This window comes from Brachyistius frenatus, unplaced genomic scaffold (assembly GCF_029030835.1).
Source record: "Brachyistius frenatus isolate BFR_SWC_R1_liver_20210118 unplaced genomic scaffold, ASM2903083v1 Contig_6, whole genome shotgun sequence".
NCBI classification, from domain to species: domain Eukaryota; kingdom Metazoa; phylum Chordata; class Actinopteri; family Embiotocidae; genus Brachyistius; species Brachyistius frenatus.
The window spans coordinates 1,618,883-1,637,662 of NW_027210605.1; the positions used below are offsets into that span (position 1 = coordinate 1,618,883).

General features: G+C 43.4%; 1 protein-coding gene across 1 annotated transcript; it reads right to left on the reverse strand.

The window, feature by feature from the left end:
• Nucleotides 1-42: 42 nt before the first annotated feature.
• On the reverse strand, nucleotides 43-17,055 carry LOC138636144 (proline-rich transmembrane protein 3). The gene is made up of 4 exons (XM_069724010.1): nucleotides 16,801-17,055; nucleotides 9,033-9,954; nucleotides 8,611-8,931; nucleotides 43-4,675 (listed from the first exon to the last, which is right to left on the reverse strand). The coding sequence occupies exons 2-4, from the start codon at nucleotides 9,871-9,873 to the stop codon at nucleotides 2,670-2,672; spliced, it is 3,168 nt and encodes a 1,055-aa protein (XP_069580111.1). The 5' UTR covers nucleotides 9,874-9,954; nucleotides 16,801-17,055; the 3' UTR covers nucleotides 43-2,669.
• Between the last annotated feature and the right edge of the window lie 1,725 nt (nucleotides 17,056-18,780).

The following is an 18,780-nucleotide window of genomic DNA, read 5'->3' on the forward strand; positions in this document are numbered from 1 at the left end:
ACTCACACTAACAATTTAACACACCATGTGACAGTAAAGGGATTTCGAGTTTTCTCATTTTTATTTAAATCCAGACATGAAACGCAGCAAGAAATACAAGAACAAAACTTCAATGAGCAAAGTAAACAGATGAAACCAACACTGTTTAACATTCTTGCAAAGTGACTATGGACCGGAGGGGGCACATTGATTGTATTTTCTATGGCACGTACTGATTTGTGGGAAAATACTACAGCTGCTGGAAGAACCACGGTAGCCATGGTGTAAGTACAGGTACTGGCGAGTACTGAAACAGTGAAATCACACAGGGTCATTGGAATGTAGACAGCAACAAAAGGCCATTGTACTGTAAATACTAAACAAGTCAAGCATCTCACAACACTGGAAGGTACTGCGAGTCACTGAGGTACCAGTAAACAAGCAACAGACTGGCTCTAATTAGGAACATAACTAAGCTTTACTTCAAATGCTGTTCAAACACCTTGAAAAAATTTCTCTTTATCGTTACACATTCAAAACAGCATCCCAAGATAGTATTACAGGTATCAATCTAAGATTGATCAATCAAGTCTTCTTAAAAAAAAAAAACAATGATAGATATCTCATGTTGGAACAAAGCCTTTCAAATCTAAGACTGAGGAGGGAGCCACCAGGCTATTGTCAGGATCAAAACAGTTTCAACGGAATTAAATGACCAAAAATACTTTGTCGACATTTAAAGGACCAGTGTGTAGGATTTAGGGGGATCTATTGACAGAAATGGAATATAACATTTATAATTATGTTTTCATTAGTGTATAATCTCTTGAAACTAAGAATCGTTGTGTTTTCTTGCTAAGAATGAGTCCTTCATATCCACATTAGGAGCGGGTTCTCTTCCATGGAGCCTGCCAAGATGATTCTACTGTAGCCCAAAAGGGACAAAACAAACACTGGCTCTACAGAGGGCCTCGTGTAGTTTGCAAATCTTGTGGCTAAGATAGATACTCTTACACACTTGAAAGGGGAGGGTGCGGCGAGTGGTGCCTCTAAATCCTACATACTGCTCCTCTAATGATTAAAAAAAAGAAAAAAACATTAACTGCACATTATACAAAACCTGCATCATTATTACAATCCTGAGCACAGCCCAGAAAGTCCTTGACAAAACCCCAGGGGTCAAGTATCAACTGTCACAGCTCTGCGTGTCCTAAACAGGCCACAATCTGACATCAAAATAGCATAACTGTCTGCACATTTCAGACACATAAGCAATACCACTTTAGATTGTCTTTCACAGTAACAACTAGGACTATGTTTCAAATACGCCTTTATTCAATAACATCAAAAATAACAGTATTTACATTGTTGCTCATACATCATATATTTTTGAAAGGTATTTTCCTCTTGGGTAGTAAAATACTTCAGTCTAGTGCTCAGGCTTAAAGTTAAGTGCTCTGTTATTGAGTTAGGTTTAGTATAAGAGTTCTGAGGTTCATGCCAAGCCAGTCGTATGTGTTGCAGCCTTGCAAAGCTGTGTAGCATGTAATTAAATATCAAACAATTTGAATTGATTCAGTGCAACTGATAAGAGCATAATTATGATGTATATTCATATTCAGTCTTTGCAAAAGGCTTCAATTATGCATGATTATTGATTGTGAAAGCTTTGTCCAGCAGCAAATTAATATAACAAAATGTATTGACCTCACAGGTGAATTTCATTTTAATATCTGGCAATTTCTTCCAATAGCTAAAAGCCTGAGCAGCAGTTTCACATGTAAGCATGTGTCTGCATGTCAGCTATGTCTCCGACTTTTGTTTACTACCTGTCTTGACGTAACCCGCTTTAACATACAAGGCAAACTGGACAAGTACAACAGCAGCAGCATGTTAAGAGCTTAGACGTAGTAATCTGCAGCTGAGTCACTATGATACTGACACCAGGGAGAATTAACCCAAATAATGGGTCTACAGATCCATTAAAAATAGCACAAAAAACAACCATGATTATGTATGGCACATCTTTACATCACATAGCAAACCAAAATATGGGAGACAGCGAGTAAACTCTATTTAAGCAATTAAATTCACGATCAAATATATGCAGATATTTTTTTCATAGAAACAATAAGACTGGGACTTACAGACACTTTGGGCCACATATGTCTTTTACCTTTCAAACTTAAAGGTGCTAAGTATGTTCCCAGACAGGGAGCTAAAGGTCTAAACATATTAAATGCATTTCAGACTTAAGCATGGACCTGCTAATAGCCGTTCTCAGGAAATGTACGTATGGTCCCAAAGTACTCGGAGTTCTATCAGTGTTATACAGAGAAGAAAGAGGGGGAGATAATGAGTGTGAGAGAAAGAGATGGAAAGAGTTATGAGTGTGTTGTGTTGTTTATGTGTGCTGTTTCTCCCATTTTTGCTCCCAGAGTAAAATGTTTACCATATCTGTTCCACAAACACAGTTGTTGCAACCTTTAACAAAGTAAAAGGCAACTAGGGGATACATCTTTTACGTTCCTCACCCAGGTCCTCTTTTTGCTATTTTCCGTCTTCTGAAAATAATTTTTTTTTAGGCAGTTTAATGACCAAATCATCCCAATATTTGTGACAAGAAACAGTATTTTTTTAAATGGATGTGTTTGATGTGCAGTCATTGGTCCTTATCCCCAAGTATCAGTTCATAAGTCAATAATTTCACTGCTGACACTGGCAGAATCGTCATGTCGACTGACTTCCAGGTAACTGCGCGACCCCACCGGCCTCCCGGCTCTCCCTCGCGCCCTCTCAGAGTCTGGGGTGATAAACGGTCGTGTGTCTTCCACTCCGTCCTCCCCCAGATGTCCCGTTGATGTTCTGGAGGGACGGAGTGACACAGGGCAGGACACTGATGAAGGGACGCTTCCCATCCCATTCCCAGCCCACCTGTGACCCTGGTGGGAAGGTGTAGGGGGAGCAGTCACCTGCCTGCTGGGCACGCTGCTGAGAATGCTGCCCCCTAGTGGCATGGAAGACTCTGTCGGGGCCTCGCTGCTCTCAGAGAGCATCTGAGGATCACTGTTCCTGCGAAGCCAGGGCCCCTGGCTGACCCCTGAGCCTTGAGAAGGGGATTGTGAAGTTGGGTTCAGAGGATGAAACAGACTCCCTCCTCCAAGCAGGTGTTCTCTGTGCAGAGCCTCGTCAATACTGCGGGTCAGGTCAATGGGGGAGGGCGGTCGCAGATCAAACTCATAGAGAGACAGGGAAGTATCCCTGTCCTGATCCAGACTGCCACTCACTGAGCGCTGAGGAGGCCGGCCCAACGCCTGCAGTCTCAGCAGGGAGCCAGTAGAACCATCAGATATGCCCCGTTCTGCAGAGTGGCCCCTGTGGTTGCGTCCCCGGTTGCTGTCTTTGACGCAGCGAGGCTGGACAGTGGCCTGCTCATGGTTCTGGTTCCTGATCAGACTCTTGCTGATGTCAGCTCCAGGACGCTCCTGACCAGCCCAGTTGTTAGGCACTTCTCCTACACCTCCTCCTACACCATTACTGTCAGACTTTCTACAGGGCTTCCCTCTCAGGCTCTGGACTATCTTAGACCAGCAGGTATGTCTCTGAGTGGAGCCTACAGACTGGCCGGGGGATGGCAGGTCTCCTGCTGCTCTGCCATTTTGTCCACCTTCGTCCCTTCCCCGCCAACCCTGAGGCCTCCAAAACACCCAGGAACTCATGAGTAGGAGGGAGAAGCCCCAGGCCAGCTCCAGGAGCCGGGCCCAGAAGTGCACTAGCCACCATCCCCAGTTGAAGCGTGTCCACTCTCCTAACAGTCCATAGAGCCACAATGTAGCATGGACATGCAAAGCACAACAAAATGCTCCCATAACTGCGCACACTGCCAGCACTCTGCCCAGGACCACTCCTATCCTCCCGCTCCCTGTCCAAGCCTTCCTTCTGGGCTCTTCAGGGATTCCAGGGAGGGGAATAGGAGGACAGCGTATACGTGGAAAGACATAGCAGAGGAAACCCAGACAGAGAGCCAGACCCCAACACAGGGAGAGGACCTGTAGGGTGACAGGTACCAGAGGAGACAGGGCTGTGGAGAGCAGATCAGCAGCCAACAGCAGGGTGCACTGCAACACAACCAACACGGCCACCAGAGGAGGACGCTCCAAAGTTGAAGGTAGCACACTCACTCCTGCCAATCTCAGTGCCAGCAGTGCCACGGCAGCCTGCGTCCATACTAGCAGGTGCAGAGGTAAGTTGTAGAGGGCTGTAACCGCGGTGCGAGGAAGGACATTTCGTGTGCCATAAGGGTCAATGAGAAAGAGAGCTGCTCTGAGTCCTCCAGCCAGAAACAACAGGGTGTTGGCGAGTGCAAGAGCACCCCGATGAGGACAGTTCGTGGCAGGGGACAGGGTGAGGCCAAGAGCAGCTCCAGCGAACAGGAGGAGGAAGAGGCTCGCTGAGCCGTAGACATGCAGTTCCCAGACGAAAGCCAGCGTCCGGCTCAGATCACCCCAGTAAAGAAGTGTGCTATTAGGGGACGGCTTGGCACTGGGGGAGAGGGCTGGATTAAAGGTGGAATAGGGAGCTTGGTGAGGACGTCCCAGGTGAGATTGGTTTCTCTGATGAATACCAGGCTGATATGTGGGGCCAAACCTCGTTTGGGTGCCAGGCACAAAACTGGTGGAAAGGAAGGTAGAGGCCCCTGGAAAAAGAGAAAGAAAAATTAAATACATGAGACAAATATGTTAAATTGTTCCTAGACGCCATTAATCTGAAAAGCAGAGTAATAACACAAAAATACATGAAGTACTACTGAGAGCCACTAGAGGGGTGTAGCTCTCCATCAAAGTTACAAGCTGGAACTATCTGACAATCTCAACTGTTTGTAGTAATTTAATCAGTTCTGCAGAGACACATTGTCCAAGGTCTAAATAGCTTCTCGACACAAAGACAAAAGTCCACATAAATAAACCAATCTGTACATTCTCAGTAAAATTTATATAAAAAAAATTGGACTAAATTTGCATCAGTTTCTTTTCTCTCTCCTCTCTGTGAGGATCAGGTTAGTGTGCTGCTCCATCAGCTGTACAATCGTTTTAAAAAATATGGCCTAAAATGCAAATAAAATAAACTAATCCAGACAAAGTGTACAAAAATTTAACAAAACTGAACATATTATGCCCCAAAAGGCCTAATTTCAATGCTAATACCAACATACAGCTGAAATGGTTAATCATATCTAGCAAACTTAATATATAATGTGTATGTACATCACAAGTTGATCATCCCCTCTATATTCATAAACACGCGTGTCTAAATTAGCACTCTGAATCACCTAGAGGTTATTGTGTGTCTTAATTGGATTAGATTATGTCATTATCAAGAACATCTTAGTTAGGCAACACAGTGCAGTGTCACAATGGATCTATCAACCAGGTCAACCCTCTGTTCAACGTTGCCGTTGTACGAAACAAAACTCTGTCTGTTGACAAGACACCTTGACAATACGGTATCTCACTCTCTCTCGAATTTTCTCATGCTCACACTGACTTGTGTTTACTCAAGTTGCTCCACCTTATCCTGCAGTAACACACTGGAAACACCCAACAGCATTCTAATCATAGGGCCATTCTTCCCTCAGTGCTTAGTGCTTGACTGTAAAGATAACAAACAGCATAAAAACACATAACACAAGAGTCGAGTAAGAAGCAGGAAATTATGTAACTAACAGTACTACTAAGTGTAAAAATGGATGAATACCTTTAAGGAAAACAGCAAATAGATCAAATTATTTCTTAGGTTTCGCAGTTTTAAAGCTGAGGGAGGGTGTAACAACACAATTAGTGGTAAAACATTAAAACAATCAGTCACTTGGAGGACTTTAAGCTGTCCTCACCCTGTAGAAGACACCCATAAAGCTGATACAAAGACCGATGACTCACTCCTGCATGTGTTTCACTTCCTAGCTTTCTCCCTCACTCTAACCCTCCCTTCACACACACTCCCATCACACACACTCTCACACACGCACACACACACGCACACTTTCAGGCTTCACATAGGTGGGCGCTGCATATAGATCAGACACACTTCTTTATTTTTATAAAGGTATGTTTTACTTCCTTCCCTCAGACATTTCTTTCTAACAGGAGCAAGATCGAGACACATTCCAGATGTGCTGATCACATTACACAGCTGGATACACTTAAACTTACCCCTACCCTTGAGTTTTCTCTGTAACACACACACTGCTTACACTGCTTTATATGTCAACATGTTGCAATGAACTAAAAAATAAATATCCTGTTCCATCTCATAGGAAATACACTCATGTTTATGATCCAGTAATAAACGGGCACACACATGCGCACGCATGAACATGCGCACACACACACACACACACACACACACACACACACACACACACACACACACACACACACACACACACACACACACACACACACACACACACACACACGCATGTACGCAAACACACAAGTATACTTGACTTAAAAGAGTAATAATTAATAAGTTTGATGGACTGGCCAAACCAGGTGACTACAACTTAGTGTTCATCATGTGATGCACACGGGTCTGAAATGCTTTTTACCCATACACAACTGTGGAAAAGAAGAGTGGCTGTAAATACATGTTTCTGAATGTCACAAAACAGACTGTCTCTTAGAATTATCAGAATTTGTTTAATTTGGTCCAATAACATTTGGAAAGTCTCAACAACTCAATGTTTATTTTAATCTAAGTAAAGTTTTGAGCATGCACACTCAGCTCGACTGAGAAAAACTCAAGAGCTAACAGCTTTGTGAAACTTATATCAGACTCTCTTTTTCTCCAATTCTGGTAGTCTGTTGGAGCTTTGACAGGCATTAGAAACACATTTATGGCCCTATGACAGAGTTTTGTTGTGGTGCAGCGGAGCTAGGAGCTCTCTAAAAGCTCTCTACGAGAGGTTTCCTGATGTGTCTGTACGGGACGGGGGTTAGATTTACCGAGCCCTGTGTTGTTCGTGAATGTTTTCTTCAAAACAACAGCATTCATATGCAATTTTCAGCAGCAAAACTTTCAAATGATCAAAAATTATTAGTTGGGCGGTGCAGTGTCTAGCACTGTAGCTTCACAGCAAAAATGTTCTGGGTTCGAACCTCTTGGTCCAGTGTGGCATTTTGCATGTTTTCACTAAGCCTGCGTGGGTTTTCTCAGGGTGCTATTGCTTCCTCAGTCCAAAGACATCACCAATACAAAGATTGGTCATTCTAAATTGGCCTCGTGTGAATGTGAGCATGAATGTTGTCTGTCTCTCTGTGTGCCGGCCTTGTGATGGACTGGCAACCTGTGCAGAGTGTACCCTGCCTTCACCAAAGATAACAGCAGGATGAATAAACAGAGTTTGGCATGTCTGTCAAAGCAACAGCACCTCCGTTTCAGGAAGTCAGGGATTGAGAGGAATATAAACCATTTACCTTTTTCAGTTCAGTGAGTGGGATTATGTAGTCGACGCTCTGGTCAAGCAATGAACAATTCGGTTAATGAATCTTTTTAATGCACTGATTCTATTGATTTAGCACACTGAAAAGAACTTGTCTGCACATCGATTGCTGTATGCTCTTTATGACAACCAATGCTACTGTTTGTCAGTCCTAAACATCTTTTTAAGTTCATGGCCCATGTGTTGGCTTTACCACCACTGTGAGAATTAAATCGTGTTCATGTACAATTTGGTTCCGGTGCTTGTCAGGCTTGTTAATACCAATATCTCCGCAGATATATGTGAGAAACATAACCTAGGGCTACCCAGTGTGCTGCTTTTTACACTCAGCGCAGCAGCTGCAACCACAGTCGAGATTTTCAATGTATTTAACAGACCTCGGAGTCACAACTATTATGTCAAGGTTAAGGAGGTGCCAGAGAGTTTGGCTGAACCGAACACAGCTAATTTTGAACAGAAAAAGAATCGCCCCTAGCATCATATGCTAACAAAAATTTGGGATTATGTTCAAGCACCAACAAATTAGTGTGTAGCTCCCTATTTAAATGCGATCTGATGGAGAACATGGCTGTTTAAAAGTCATTAAGATGTTATTCTCTTGGTATCTAAGCGACTGGCTCATGTACCCCATGTGTCATGCTTTTCCTTTTCCATTTACTTTCCCTCATCTCCCCTCCCTTCATCTCTCTGCATCTGGTTTTCATTACCATTCCCACTCCCTGCCTTTTCTATGCCTGTACCTTCCTTTGACCACACTTTCACCCACCCTGTCTACTCTCTCTCTCTCTCTCATCTGTATTCCCAACAGTCTCTTTTTCAGAGCCTACTTTTTCCCTCTTGTCTCTTATCTCTTTGCCTGGCTGCAACTCCAACTTGCCCCCTGTTCAACTCCCCCCTCTCACCTCATACTTTCTTCCCTCACTGTGTCTACCCCCCACAACTGCAACCCTGCTTTCCATGGAAAAGTGTTTCAGCTTTTTCCCTACTTTGAAGCTGTTTTTTTTTTTTTTTTTTTTCAAATTCTTCCAGTAAAAAAGTCCCAGCTGTACAAATAATTCCAATTTATCATCAGACGACAGAGGAAACTCTAAAACTAGTCCACCACGGAACACAAGACCCTTTTTTCTTACCTGTCTTGGATGACTGCACAGTTGTGCTTGTATGCTTTCCTAATTGTGTCATTTTGCCGAGTGGAGTTGTTGTTTTGGAGGATGTTCTCACAACCTCCTGTGTAGTAAGCACAACAGTCGTTGATGTGCTTGTCAGTTGTGGTGTTGTGGTGTTTGATTGCAAACTCTTCTGGCTCTGGGCAGTATCTGGTTGTCCTACAGTCTGTGGCTGTTTATCAGTAGAACCGGTGGTGACAGATGTGGGCTGGGGTAACGTCACAGCAGCAGAGTCCTGCTTTGGACTTACTCCATCAGTGGAAGGAGTTTTGGATGTCAGATCACCTAGAAATTTGAGGAAAAGATACATTTATGACATGGTGTGACATCTGATCCAAACCCTGTAGTGTCAACAAGCCTTCATTCTAACATATTTGGTGTCTCACCTGTTAATACTACAATCTGAGGTGTTTGTTGTGTGACCGCAGGGGACAGTGTGGCTCTTGTCTTTGTCTGTAGTGTTGTAGATATCGTACTGGTTGTACTGGTTGTTGTCAGCATGAACAGGTGAGGCTTCACAGTCTGACTGTCCAGTGGCGGAGTTTTTATATCAGAAACTTCAGATATCACCGTCTGTGCCTGTGGCCGATACTGTGCCAGTTCATCATCAGCCGTTGGCACAGGAACAGGCGATTCCTCCTTCACAAATGTCACAGGTGGAGTGCTGCCTGATCCCAGGTCCTGTGACTCACCATCCTCTGTCCCTTTGATTGATCCTCCCTCTGGATGTCCTGCTGTCACTGGCTTATCACCTGCAGGCTCGGCGACAGCAGTGGAGGGCAAAGTGGGCAGAGGTGGAGTTGAGCCTTTTGTTGCAGCATCTCCCTTTGTCATGGCCCTGATGAATGCTAAACTATCTGTGTCAGTCCTGGACCTGGAGGCTGTTGGCCGAGTTACAAGTGGCCCGCTGCTAAGGTTTTGCGGAGAAAGGGCAGACATCAAAGAGGGACTGGTCTCCGTTGTCGGACGGGTCATCCCTTGCTCCTGCTCCACAGCATTCATAGTTGTTATCCTATCCCGCATTGTAACTCTGATGGGCACATCACTACGGCCTCTGGTAGGCAAAGAGGGCCAGTATCGAACAGTCAGCTTAGTCGGTGGAGGTGAAGGAATCCCAGGCAGGTCCAAAGAAGTGAAGGAGGAGGAATAACCAATGACAGTCTGAGCATCTGACAAACAGAGGAAGGACAGGAGGTAGGCCAGGAACAGGACAGACTTTTGGGCCATGGTCTGTCTCAGATTGGTGTGCAGTGACTGGTCCCTCTGGATGTCTCAATCTGTCTGTAACACCATCCTTCCACTGCGTTTCTGTAGGGAAAAACAAGCATGTAAATCTCATCAATATGACACAAGCATAGACATAGACATGAAACACTACAACAATGTAGAAATACAGTAAAAAAACATATTTATTACGGTAAAGTCAGCACACAAAAAAAAGCTTGACTTCTTTGCAGAAGTCAAAGTATTTTTGTCATTTTATCTGCAGTGGTCTTGCTGAAACTGAATTCATGAAATAATGTCAATCAGTCAGAGATTAAGGTTATATATAATTTAAGGGATGCGTGTTGCAGCCTCGCTAAGCTGATTCAGAGGGCATGTCACTGAAACTCCTATACAGTTTTAGCAGCATGACAACAGCAGACAAACAGGGTGTGGTGAGGTGTATGGTTTCAGAAAACATTGCACATATTCTGACACAAGAACACACACAAAGGCAAGCTTGTATGGTATATAAAAAGTAGCACCCTCAAAATGATCAAGCCAAAAAAGGGTAGGAGTCCCAGATGGTTTCATTCAGTGGCAGATGGACACATTAACATTTGTCCTCACTCTGTGTGCCATCAAATGTTCTGTGGAAGAATATCACTTTCTCTCTCCTCCAAAGTCTTCAGGATTTTGTTTTTATTCAAAGCAGTGGGACTCGACTTCCTTTACTGCGACTTCTGTTTGAGTCATAGACGCCACGAGCTGACAGCTGTACCACCGAGTGTGCTGAGGCTCAGAGAGCTCAGAAACCCCTCAGGCTCATGAGAATTACACAATCCCACGAGTCATCTAGACAAACAGCTGCCAGTCACATCTCCGAAATGAGCGCCCTTGTTCTCTGTCTCTGACTTACACAAACCTCCCTTCTTGTCACTAGTTTCCACCTACAGTATGGCTCACAGTAGGAGATAGCATCAGGGTGCGTACTCAGGATTAGACCAAAACTTGAGCTGAAACATTAGGAGGGAAAGCACAGAAAATAGAAATCAAGTGACGATGGGAGAATTCATTCGGCTGCTTATGAGTCACCTTAGGTCCATTCACAGCCACGATGTGCAGGTTTCAGAGATGTTACTGCAGCTGCACACCATAGCTGGCATGTGCTCATGAACATGTGTTCAAGTGTGAGTAATCTGTGTGAGTATATGGAAAATGTGTTTATGTATGTGTGTGTGCCCCAAGCAAAAAGTCACACAGTATACTGTTAGTTGGGATGTGAGAAATATCTGACTAGTGCACAGCAAATCACAATCTTGTTGCCACACACGAGCATATGAAGAGAAAAACTGTCAATGAGTACAGTAACATGAGAGGTAGTATATCTCAATCTCCACCTGCTCACAGTAGCCTCAGTGTTTATTTTCCTTTCTGTCTCAGCCTCCTCGTCTTTTCTCTCTGGTGGGCTGTTGGCTAATCTTCGTTTTCTTCCCCCTTTTCTTTTTTATTGTCTCTTGTCCCTCATTTAACTGGAGTTATTTTAACACAGCCCTCCAGCATGCTCCTGGGCGAGCGTTGAAAGAAAGCCCTGAAGACAGAGAGATGGGTCGAGAAAGAGTAGGTGGATGTACAGTAATAAAGTGGCTCACAGAGAGGATGGGCAGAGGGGGAGAAACAAAGATGGAAGAGTGGAAAAGGTGGAGGAGGCTTGATGTGATGAAGCTGACTGGAGGGTACGGCGAAGCGGGGGAGGAGGCGGGGGGTTGAAAATTGTGACAAATTTAAGACTGAGAAGGAGAGAGGGCTGTAAATCTAGAGCTTGAAGACAGAGCCAGCTAGTTGATAGAAACTGACAGAAACCAAGGAGGAAAATATTTGAGAAAAAAAGAAAGAGTCACAAGGAAACTATGTTTGAGTATTAACAGGTTTGTTATGGTCCCAGTGCAGATACATCCATCTATCCAGGAAGGCATGCGGAGAAACTGAGCCTGCTTCACCTTTCCTGTGAGGCTAACCGGCAGGTGCGCGGACTTTGGCAGTCGAACATAAACAATGTGACTGCTGAGACGTGGCTTTTAGTAAACATACCTCTATCGTGACCCAAAGCAATCCAGCATGTGTCGGGCTACGTGTGTGAAGATAGGTAGTAGAGATTAATGAGTTTCAAAAGGCATTTGGCCAAATAATCTTCAGCGAGAGAGGAGAAACACTCGGCTGCTGTATTTGAAATGCTGTCAACATAAATCTCATCTCCACCCATCGTCCAAAAGCACAAGCACGCAGCCCACACACACACACACACACACACACACACACACACACACACACACACACACACACACACACACACACACACACACACACACACACACACACACACACACACACACACAGAAGCAGCAGTTGCCAAAAATGTCCTTCTTGACTGGATCTGGGCAATTTGACTAGAAGTTTTCATTGAACTAATGCAAACAGGCTCGGAGACTCAAGCAGTCTGAAGACAGGCCAGGAACAGCCTTGTCCGGTGTCACTCCTAACCAAACACTACAAAATTAGATCAGTGTAATCAGATTTTTGGGGTAATTTGGCTTGAATAAAAATGTACTCCTTTAAATCCCTCCATGGCCCATCTTTGCATATTACATCCTACAGTACTGTGACTAAAGCACACACACACACACACACACACACACACACACACACACACACACACACACACACACACACACACACACACACACACACACACACACACACACACACACACACACACACACACACACACACACACACACACACACACACGAATAAGACAGAACGTCCCTCTGTGACTGTCCAAGAGAGAGAAGGCAGATGGGAGATGGGTGCACTCTCAGTCAGAGTATTTTTATCATGTTCAGCCCCTGGGGGACAGGGGACACATCACTCTGTATGTCATTTGCATGATGGTGAGCATGTTGTGTGTCTTGAACAATATGTGCTTTGTCCAGAGCAGGAAATGCCCATGGATAATATCCAATATTACAGCAGCAAGCAACAATCTGAAGATTACTATAAATTCCCTGCCCACAATATAGACCTGCTGGTTACACAATCAAATGACTCAGTACTACAGCAGCTGCTACTAATCAGTTAATCGGTGCTGTAGTGATGTCATGTCTACGCCAATGTTTTAATAGGAAGAGGTAATATTCCAATATTGCATTAGGAACCAGTCAGTGGGGGTTTACAGTCAAGTTTTCAGAGAATCTTCTCTGTCTATGAAATGTTTTCTTTCTCTGGCAGATTCCAGACAGGCTGGACTATTTCCATGGGCTGATACAAGTCTGTGGACAGAAGGATATTTGTCTTTTGAACAAAGACCGATCTAATGCTCGCTTGTCTACATCAGGGCTGGGTATCGAACTTTCGGTAATAACCGAAAAGCGTCCTGAAAAAACAAAAAGAAAGTACCGAATGTCCCGTCAGAAATCTTGTTTACTTATTCTTTGATCAGATGGTTCATGATTAAATTCAAAAGATTGCTTAAACTGTAATTTACTTAAGCAAAGTTCTTGCACAGCTGCTTCTGATTCAACAACAACATTTGAAATCGTTGGCTTCTTTTGAAAGGTTTTGAATTAAAACATGTTGATTTTCACCAAAGTCTCGTGTCCAAGCAAATGTTGCTTTGTTTCTGCTTTGGGTACATCAGCACAAATACTGCAATAACAATTAGATTACAGCCAGGATAGCAGCTCTGTGAGGCACAGTGGCACATTGAGCTGAGAGATATATTTCAGTCTGGACTGACCAATGGAGCCATTACTGTTATTGTGACTAAAAGTTCAAATTATAACCAGCCCCAGCCTCCATCACTGCTTATTAGAATATGTGTGGCTGCAGACTTTATTATGCAAGGCCACCCAATCATAGAGTGAGCACACAATACCTGAGTGAAGTGGTAGGATCTAGTATCAAGATGGCTCTTGAATGAGCCCACAAACATGCACAGAAAAAAAATAAACATTTGAAAAAACTAGCAAGACGCTGACTGTAAGAGAGAGAGAGAGAGAGAGAGAGAGAGAGAGAGAGAGAGAGAGAGAGAGAGAGCGAGAGAGACCATTTCTACAGAGGGAAAGAAAAGACAGAGGAGTAGTAAACATGGACAAATAGAGAAAAAAAAGATCAACACAAATTGATGGCAGACATAAACTGGAATAAACCAGCTGGGAGCTGAGTGTCATTGTGGACCTCTGTACTGCCACACAGTTCAGTTAAGTATTACTGCTTGCCCATCAGCTTCCATATAGATGTGTAACTTGTTTGTACTGCGTTGTGGAGGGAGTGAGGTGAGACTGAAGCAGTGTAAGCATGTGGATATGTGTGTATGTGAGACAGAGAGACAAACAGAGAGAGGAGGGAAATGGAAGAGGGAGTATGTGTGGTTATGTTGGTATGCAAGTGGTGGGGGAGGCCGCTGGTTTGTCCGTTAAAAATTCCACACCTTGAAAAAACATATGGATTGCAAACAGCTTCCACAATATTCTCGTGCTACAACATTAAATCATTTTAATAAAACGGGCACGTAACTATTCTGTTTAAACTGTACTGATACATATTAAGACATACTCGAGCTCTCAATATGTATAATAGATTCTCCAGAAAGTTTTCCAGGTGAAGTCACCCAATTTCAGACTGAAGCTGTCCATTTAGCTCTTAAGACAATCCAAGGCCTGTTAAAGATGCTTCTCCTGAGGCACTCTGCTGCCTTGAGAGGGTGGGAGGGGGGCTGTCAAACTCAAGCAGAGCAACAGACCACACAGCGAGGTCATGCTATATGAGGAGAGGAGGCTCCTGAACCAATCGCTGATGCTTTTGATGCCCACTTGGAGCGGATGTCCAGCTTAAAAGTGCTGAGCCCCACAACATCTTTCACTGATGTTCTACCTTCACACGGGCCAGAGATCAAAGGCTGAAGGACAGCCTTAAAGGGTAAGGCACTTGAACTGCACTATGACTCCACGCACACAAGTCAGACACGGCCTTTCGTACACAAGGATAAACACAGACTGGGAATATTGGCAAACGACAGGTGATCATGGAAAGAAAGTTCACCAGAAATGTTACGCTGTTCACACCGAATTAATAAATAAACATGACTTGACAGTGCTCATGTCGAAATGACTGCTCATGCATTCCTAGAAACGGACCCTGAAAGACAGTGAGCCTGGTGACTGACTGAGACTGCGGCCAAACCATGCCAAGCCACAAAACACTTTCAGGAAAATAGATTACAGGCATCACAAGTCATAAACCGTTTGCCTGTGATAGGGGGTTAACCACAGCGGCACTTTAACCCAAGACTCTCACATTGTTACAGCTGCATGCAATAAAATGGTGATATGTGGTAATTACTGGGTTGGTAAGTAGGTTGTGTGTAAAATGAAGTATTATCTTGTGAGAGAGTGCTGGTGATGTGTATTTCCAACTTTAAAAAATGTAATAACGCATTAAGTTGGACTTCATCTTCTCATAGCCAAAAATAGCTTACTTAGATTATGTTTAGTGGACCGGTGCTTTGTTGATAAATTATTGTTTTGAGTTATGCTTTATTTTCCACTAACAATTCAGGACTGTCTGTTCTGGCAAGTGTGTCCCCTCAGCTGTTAACTGGAAGGTATTATTTAAATATCCTGCCAGTTTATAGGCCTCTCGCCCAAAATATGAGCGAATGATAACCTGTTTAAACAACATAATCCACTGCAGTACACCATTTATGGGATATTCAACACAGAGGAATGCAGTCATGGATCATCTTCTGTCCTGTCACACCTTTTTACTCCCTAAAAATCTCACTTCTCCATGAAAACATGTCACAGCAGCCAGTAAATCTGTCTCGATCTGCTTTAGAAGTAGGCAGGGCCCTTTTCTCCTGTCAGTAGATCAGGGTATGTGTTTGTTTTTTTTAGTTTTGTTTTTTTTACTTAAAGTCATCTGGCAGGGCTCTGTGTTACATCCAGTGGCACCTTGGAGCAGCTCTGTTGTTGTGCGTTCAGGGAGAGGCGCATTGGATGGTTTCCCTACACTGGTCTTCTCCCTCTACCTTTTGATGCGTTCAAATTCCGATAAGGAAACCGATAACTTCAGATCACCTGAATAGACTATGTGAGGTTGTAAAACCCTCATAAATACACTGTGAACACACACATAGACACAACAGGTCGCGCACCTGCCAGCGGTTGCCAATTAAATAAATAGTAGCCTACTCCACTTGTTGCTGTCTCACCGAAGTACACACAGGTTTTTCTTCTTCCTTCATCTTAGATTTCCTGGGATATTTGAACATTTATGTCGGACTGACGTTCAAATAAATTTACGAGGGGAATGTCAAAGTCTGAAGTTGTTACTGTAACGTGTCACACCGTTATGTTTTTGAGCTGTTCCCAGTGTAACGTTAATTGACGGTAGGTAAAACAGGTCCGTTTAAAATTAGTTACTGTAGAGGACTGTGGTAGTTTTTAGATGAAAAATGAATTACATTCATACATACATAAATAGGGCGATAAAACTCAAGACTAGTTTTGTATATTTCCGCAGTCGAGCGTTGTTCCCCGCTGGTCACGAAAAGCAGTAACAGCGTTACGTTACCGTCCTTAACGTCAAGAAGACGCTGCTAGACCTTCAGCTGCAAAATTCACCTAAACTGCCGCCTTCTTTGTTCATACGATGGAGAGAGGAGCTCTTACTTCGTGCTCAAATTTAAATACCACAAATGAGACCAGGCATGGGTAAAAAAAAAAAAAAAAAAAAAAAGGTGAGTTAAAGCCGTAGTGTATTAAATTGACGTAAACGTGAGCAAACGGCTGTTACCGCGGCGCAGGTAGAGACAACGTGCGCATGGATCACTGCGCAAAGTATCGCCGCATAGCGGCTCCCCTGCCATCCATCCGTTACTGGCAAACGTACCTGCGGCAGGTCTGTGCGGCTCCTCTTCAGTAGTGTCCGCTGTGGCAGGATATCCTATAAGGACTAGGACATGAGCGAAAGGAAAAGTGTAGTCCAGGTGCGCAGCTTTTTACCCGCAGGATACAACCGCCGGGGGTGGAGGTGAGAGACTGGTCTTCTGTCGACATACAGCAGCCTTGTACTGCTGCCAGCTCTCTAGCCATGAGTTAGTAAGGAGATGTACGCCCCCTCCGATCGCTCCATCTCTCTCCACATCGCCCCCTCCCTCTCACACACAGCCCCCCTCCCTCCCCTCACAAGCGGATAAAACACGATTGCCTACCTACCTACCCACCGCCCGGAACGTCTGTTACGCAACAGCGGTCGAGCACGCAAGCTATCAATTTATCTACCTTGACAAAGCAGCCTGTTTAGACAGTGCCCACTGAAAATATGACGACACTGGCACTGACATCATCACGGCATGCAGTGCCACTATGCAGGTTCTGGGGTTTTTCTCAAGATTGTAGCTGGAAAAAAAAAGATGTTATGCACTAAACTTGGTCGTTAAAGTGGCCTTGTGGTGGAGAGGAGACAGATGAGAGGTGATACAGCAGCGAGGACAATACGTTGGGTACAGATCTGCACATGAAACCCAAGCCTCCCTCTCCTTTCATGCCCTCCAACCACGGTTTGCAGACAGGGGAGCAGGCCAGAATGAGCCGAGTTGACACTGTTTCCTCATGCTGCACCACCTTGGCTCAGTGCCTCTCCTTCATCCCCCACCTGATTGTATCTACACAAACATAAAATTCTAGTTTGGACATGCAATTGAGGATTTGCCATGACTGAAACCAAACACAGGCATTATTGCAGACAAAAGTCTTCAAGCACACTGTGGACTTTAACCTTGATTGTTCTCAGTAACCATTCTCTGCGTTTGTCAAATTCATTATGTCATCTTGACTGTACAGCCGAGTCCTAAAATAACTTCAGTGCTTCGGAGGATTGTCCTAATGCCATTATATTACTACTGAGCCAGCAGGAGACACTGAAGGGTTTGGACAGGTGGAGCTAGGACACCTCAGGATAGTGATCACATTATTGTACATGGATTATGACTAATATTCTATAGGTAAGATATCAAACCTTACCTACGTGAAAGCACTCAACGGATATAAAAGAATAGGAAGTGAGTGTTATGCAATCGGTGTCATGTAATTTAGATAATTAGCACATCTGCATTTTTGTGTCTTTCCTATTGAGTACAGTGGTTATGAATTCATATTGTCTGCTCTCTCAAGATAACAGTAATTTTATTTTACAGCATGTAGTATGATAACAAAATTTTATTATACAATATGTTCTGTTCCTGTCACTTACTCCCCAGTTATCTTTGGTAGCTTCTTCAAATTTGGTTCTCATAATTCCAGATGGGATGACCATCATCTTTTTCCTTTTAACAAAACAAAATTTGGCCAACATCCCCTGAAATGTTCTGTCTTATAGATTTAGAATGCTAAAGTACATATTATCAAGGGTTTGCTATCTTAAAACAAAAAATAACTATCATCCCATTTAATTCATGATATCGAAATGAATCTTCATAATATTTAATTATTTCTGTGGTTTGTATATGCATTTTTATTTTTACACAAATAATCAATGTTCCTCGTTTCTATATCAATCCATTTTATTCATTATATGCTGTTGTATGTGTGAAAATACATAAATGAAATAAAATAAAATAATAAGAGATATTTGAACGTTGGCGTTCCTTTTAAAATGAATACCCTGACATGAGCCAATTTGTCCTCCTGTTATGAGACATAAACCACAGTGAAACAGAGAAGCCCCACCAAGGTGGTCCTCACCTCACAAGTATGAATTTTCACCGAAATAAGACTTACATTTGATTAAATATCACATTACTCATTTGTTTTTGCAAAATAGTTTGACCTACTTTAAAAAAAACTTTTTCTCATTTACAATAAAATAATT

What these genes read in the sequence shown, in the direction of transcription:
- LOC138636144 (XM_069724010.1), bottom strand. Translation starts at nt 9,873, where the DNA reads ATGGCCCAAAAGTCTGTCCTGTTCCTGGCCTACCTCCTGTCCTTCCTC. An exon ending in TCAGATTGTAGTATTAACAG is followed by an intron (nt 8,932 to 9,032) that starts GTGAGACACCAA and finishes TCAAATTTCTAG; the next exon opens with GTGATCTGACATCCAAAACT. An exon ending in TGTGCAGTCATCCAAGACAG is followed by an intron (nt 4,676 to 8,610) that starts GTAAGAAAAAAG and finishes CTCTTTTTCCAG; the next exon opens with GGGCCTCTACCTTCCTTTCC.